This window comes from Aplysia californica, unplaced genomic scaffold (genome assembly GCF_000002075.1).
Source record: "Aplysia californica isolate F4 #8 unplaced genomic scaffold, AplCal3.0 scaffold00627, whole genome shotgun sequence".
In the NCBI taxonomy this organism is placed as follows: Eukaryota; Metazoa; Mollusca; class Gastropoda; order Aplysiida; family Aplysiidae; genus Aplysia; species Aplysia californica.
The window spans coordinates 79026-84978 of NW_004797897.1; the positions used below are offsets into that span (position 1 = coordinate 79026).

Here is a 5953-nt window from a genome sequence, read left to right on the forward strand (position 1 = left end):
GAACTATGCAAATGCTATCTATTATTATTGTTACTGTTATTGTTATTATTATTATTATTATTATTATTATTATTATTATTATTATTATTATTATTATTATTATTATTATTATTATTATTATTATTATTATTAATTTACGGACACATCTAGGAGGTGTTTGTTGTCGAAAATAAATCTCAAGGGAAATATAGTCAAACCTGCTCTAACGGCTAAATGTATTTTAAAAAATCACCTGTACAAACAGCCATAAAAATGACCTTATACATTTGCGAGTGCCGTAAAACACTTACCACCCAAAACAAACAAACAAACAAACAAACAAACAAATAAAACAACATCAACAACCAACAAAAGCCCAACAAAACAAAACAAAACAAAACAACAACAAAAAAAAAACCAAAAAAAAAAAAAACCCACAAGAAAAACAAGGAAAAAAAACCAAACCTACACACCCACACAAAAAACCCAAACCCACGAACACCTTCCATTTTCTCCCTTGCGTATTTTTCATCATTGTAATAACACTGTGTACGACTACGACGGTCACCGTTTCTCATGGATAGTGAATGGCCGCAACAGACAGTTGCGAATGCATTTCACTCTTCTTTACTGTATTATAACAATGTTTGCCGGCCTGGGCGATACTACTAACTAGATCTAGTGGGAATTGACGAGTAGTAGGCTACATGTGTATAATATACATGTATATTCAATGATTGGAAATGCGTGCAGCGCACGCACACACACAATGTTGCCAAGCGTGATTTTTAAAGGTCAATTAATTTTGAGTGACCATATTATCTAGGTTGTCTCTTAACATTGGTGAAATATTAATGTGTCAGATGATGCAACATTTATTAAGTTTTAATTTTATATTGATATGCTGCGCAAGTGAGTGGGTAGTGCAAGGCTTTAACACAATGATTGGATCATTACGTATTCAAGTTTATTTTGGACGCCACTGTATTTTTAGTTTTAGTAGAGGCTTTACGGCGCTCGCAACTGCATAAGGTCATATGAGCGCCAGAAGATTAGAGGTGTTACAAGAGAGTAACAAACATAAAAAAGAAGGAGGGGAGATAAGGACGATGGATATTTGATAGGAAAGAAGAAGCAAACCACACCAGAGCACCTGCCAACCACCCACACGCCACTATATTCTAATATTGCTCCTTCTGTTCTCAGCTACCTGTCAGTTTGACGGAGACATATTACGCCATAGGTTTCGAGCCACTCATCAGAAGCCCGGACATCATGCATCACATGATCTTGTTTGGTTGTCCAGATCCGGTCAACGAATCCGTGAGTAGAATAAGATGTTAGAGCCTATTATACTTCTTAATCCTATCCGTACGTCGTGTTTTACTATCGTATCCATACGACATGGGGAACTCTGTGCCACAACTTCCCAAAGAGGAAATTTACTCGTTAATCCGATTCGTACGCTTTGCTTAGCAGTCTGTCAAAATGATTTTTTTTGAGAAATACTGAAAGTTTCAAAGAGATCTTCGTACTAGAAGTATTCTAAAATATAAAGAATAGAACCCCGGGGGTACAAAAGGACCCCAGGGCGTACAGATGGAGTTACGATGTAAAAACAATTGACAATTTATATCTTAACATAGACATCAACTAAAGTGTGAACCGTACTGTGCCAGAAATAGGCCCACAACAATAATACAGCACTACAATGTGCTCTTGAAACCAAAATTAGTGAAAAAGTATAATGATTAGACATCATCATCAATCATCATCATCATCCTCAATCACATGTCGCGGGGACCAGGTTGAGCTAGCGAGACTACAGCCGGACCATCGTTGGAGTATGAGATGGTATCAGAACTTTGTGAATGAAGAGCTCAACCCACGTTGCAACAATGAAAAGGAGGATGTCAAACATATGTTCGAATGTCCAGGAACAATTGCAACTCGAATGGGGAGCTCAACCCAGGTTGCTGAAAATGCAACAATGAAAAGGAGGATGTCAAACATATGTTCGAATGTCCAGGAACAATTGCAACTCGAATGGGGTTATTTGGACGAGTGGAAGCTCATTTAAGTATAATGACAATGGAGCCGAAAAAGAGCCTCGCTCTCGATCGGAGAGGGGGGAGAGTCTTGCTTGATTTACAGACAAAAAAATATTATTTAACATGTTTAAAATTTGTTTTTATTGGATAGGCTCGAAGCAGAGTAGGGGGGAGAGTCTTGCTTGATTTACAGACAAAAAAAAAAATTACTTAAAATGTTTAAAATTTGTTTTTATTGGATAGGGGTTTTACGGTTACATGTGGTTACCAGGCTGGACGGAAGTGACTTAGTGCGAGCCAGGCCAAGGGGCTAATCACAAAGAAATCGATGCTAGTTTAGCAAGAGTATCAAAATCTCTACGATTATACGAGTGATCTAGCTTGCGCCACGACGAGAGGAGCTCTCCTCGCAAAATTATCGAACAAATGGCCGCCGAAGTTTGGTGACTTTTAAAGCTTGAGTCTCCTTGGAAACGACAAATTTACATTTCTTGGACCTGTGATCAACGTTTTTCTATAAAACCTACTCAGCAATGTTTTTTGAATAGACATAAAAGGTGTTGAGCCCAAAAGAAAAAAAAATGATAACAATTGTCACAAGAGTGGAAAAATGCCACATAAATATTCATATTATTTTCCACTAAGTCCGTCCTGGAGGTTTTCTCCGCCTTACATGTATTTGATTTTTGACTTATCTCTCAACCTTTTTAGACACCCCACAGGTGTGGAGGGGCAGATAACCAATGCCGCAGTTTCCTGGTGCAGTGGTCCATGGGCATCGATGGGCCCATCTGCTCCCCACCAGACACTGGTATTCGGTTTGGGCTCAATTCCATCCAGTCGATGGCACTGCAGATTCATTGGAATAACGCCAACCGTACTAGTAATCTAACAGGTGTGTTTTCTGTCTATATGTACACCAACACCCTCCCCCTCCGAGTAAGCCATAATTACCAGTAAGCACAAGTTATTAATCATTATGGAGCATTAGGCAAATATGTATGACCCCCTCCCCCAAATTAAACAATAATCACCAGTAAGTATGTATGTCTGCTTGTATCTTTCCTTATCTATCTGTCTCTCTGTCCTTCTTCGTATCTGTTGGTCTTTTTATCTCTCAGTATCAATTTGTCTCTCTCTCCCTGTGTCTGTCTTTATCTATCTATCTATCTATCTCCCTCCCCATCCCCCCTCTGTTTCTCCCCCTGTCACTGACATTTGTGAGTCCCGTTTGCCTGTCTGGTATTTGTGTCCTTGCCAAGCACATTTACAGACTTCAGCATAAGTTAAGGACCACTTGCAAACTCTTTGAGTGGTCTTCCTAGGTCGACCTGCACGCAGGGCCCCGTTAATTAAGTGCGGGGCCCTAGGCTGTCCATGAGCCGCGGGGCCGGGGCCCCTCGATGACATTGATGCAACTACTACCGCATTGTAACCCGTACTGATTCAAGCTATACTGTAAAACGTGATTAGATATGTAGGCCTACCGGTATTCACCAATAATGTGAATTAAGACGACGACAAGCACATTTATAGATCTATTTCTGTTACAAAGTATGAGGCAGCCGAAACCTATCAGCAGCAGCCACAACAACAGCAACAGCGGTAGCATCAACATCCTTCTCCTCAACATCAACAACAACAATGACTGTAAAAACAACAGCAATACAAACAACAAACAACAAACAACAATTCAACAAGAGGACAATTTTTTGTTGTTGGAAAAACGTTTTTTAAACGTCCTGTTTGCAAGCGCGGTGCCCCCTGAGGCGCGGGGCCCTAGGCTACAGCCTAAACAGCCTTACGAGTAACGCGGCCCTGCCTGCACGTGGGCGTTCTTGGATTGATCCAGTGGCTTGATGGCACTGCCTCAGGCAGACAAGGACAGAGTGTGACACTGCAAGCCTTCTGGCAACTTCTTATGTCCGAACTCCATCAGGCAGCCATGCCATAGCCCTGATACGATCAACATCTCTCAGCTTTCATTTAAGTGGCACGTTTAGCAGAACACTAACTCATACTTTTAAAAACAAACAAACAAACCAAAATAAAAATCCAAATGAACAGTAAAGAAAGAAACAAACAAAATAAAAGCCAAACAAACTGTACAACTGTCTCCAGATACATCTGGCGTCAGGGTATTTTTCACGCAAAAGCCACAGCGTTATGACGTCGGCAACGTTCAAGTCGGTCAGAATGACCTGGAAATTCCTGGAGGAAGAAGTCGCGTTGAGCAGAAGGGCAGCTGCAGTTCTGGGTGCACCAAGGAATGGCTGAAGGAGCCTATCTACTTAACCCGGGGCCACATCCACATGCACTATCTGGGTAAGTCGGTCAGATGTATGTATGTGAGTGTATAATATATATATACGTGCATATTTTGTTTAATTCATTCACACGTACGCACAGACAAAAACATACACGTGGGCACGCACACACGCGCACGTGCACACAAGCACAATAATGATGAATGATGAATGATGATAATAATGATGGTGATGATAATATAATAACAATAGTAATATGGTAATAATAACTATGATAATAATAATAACAAATACAAAATATAAGAACGCACAAATTTGTGAGAACACACACACACACACACACAGACAGAGAAGAACCCGCATACCTAGACACACTACACACACACACACACACACACACACACACACACACTCTCTCTCTCTCTCTCTCACACACACACACACACAAGCAATGAAATCCCCCCCCCCCCACACACACACACATGCATTCACACCCGTTTCGTGTTCTATCCCACTCGTGACGCATTCCAAGATTCCAAGTACATGTACACTCCTTTTCTTCTTTACTGCTGCTTTTTGTTTCCTCATCCTTACTATCGTCATTTTCCCTCAACCTCTTCTCTATCATCTATGTTTGTCACTCTCTTGTGAACTGCTATTTCAGGGGTGCCTTATAGTCGAAGTAGACTTTGTGCTGTTGAGGCTAGAGAAATGAGCAGAGTAAGCCTAATTCCCCGTTTGGACTTCTCTGTAGACATGATTCACCCCGTGGCGCTCATATGACCTTATGCAGTTGCGAGCGCCGTAAAACCTTACTAAAACTAAACTAAACTCTCTCTCTCTATCTCTTTCTCTCTCTCTTTACAGTCGAACCTGATCTAACATCCACCCTTATAAGACAATCACCTGAACAAACGGCCTCTTCCCTTTTACCACCTTACGTTTTTTTACGTTATGATGACACAGTGTAAGATGTCCACCTGTTCACGATGTCCACTTTTTTCCTCGACAAAGGGTGGCTGATCTATTTATCTATCCTATCTATTTATCAATCAATCAATCAATCTATTTATCTATCTATCTATCTATCTATCTATCTATCTATCTATCTATCTATCTTTCTATCTATCTATCTATCTAGGTGACGGCGGAGTGCTAGAGGTGGTGCGGGGCGGTAAGGTGGTGAGTGAGGCTATACGAGACGAGCACTTTGACTATAACACTCCTCCCGCTCACTACTTTAACCCTCCCGTGGAGGTGAGACCAGGTAAAGAGAGAGAGAGAGAGAGAGAGAGAGAGAGAGAGAGAGAGAGAGAGAGAGAGAGAGAGAGAGAGAGAGAGATAGAGAGAGATCAAAACGTCCGTGTCATTTTGCTAAGTAAGGATTAACTTTAGCTTACTGATTGGAGAGAGAGAGAGAGAGAGAGAGGGAGAGAGAGAGAGAGAGAGAGAGAGAGAGAGAGAGAGAGAGAGAGAGAGAGAGAGAGAGTTCAAAACATCCGTGTCATTTTGCTAAGTAAGGATTAACTTTAGCTTACTGATTGGAGAGAGAGAGAGAGAGAGAGAGAGAGAGAGAGAGAGAGAGAGAGAGAGAGAGAGAGAGAGACAGAGAGGGATCGGGGGGGCTGCGAGAGGCCCACGCGGTCATCAGAGGAG

The 5953-nt window shown here is 41.4% G+C and overlaps 1 protein-coding gene across 1 annotated transcript in view; it reads left to right on the plus strand.

Annotated features, from left to right (window-relative positions):
• The window catches only part of LOC101852269 (tyramine beta-hydroxylase), a 16256-nt gene that overhangs the window by 4322 nt on the left and 5981 nt on the right, over positions 1–5953 (plus strand). The window contains exons 2-5 of the mRNA XM_005107743.3: positions 1186–1302; positions 2742–2925; positions 4152–4355; positions 5439–5564. Of these exons, the coding sequence (XP_005107800.1) occupies positions 1186–1302; positions 2742–2925; positions 4152–4355; positions 5439–5564 (631 nt within the window). The remainder of the gene's footprint in view (positions 1–1185; positions 1303–2741; positions 2926–4151; positions 4356–5438; positions 5565–5953) is intronic.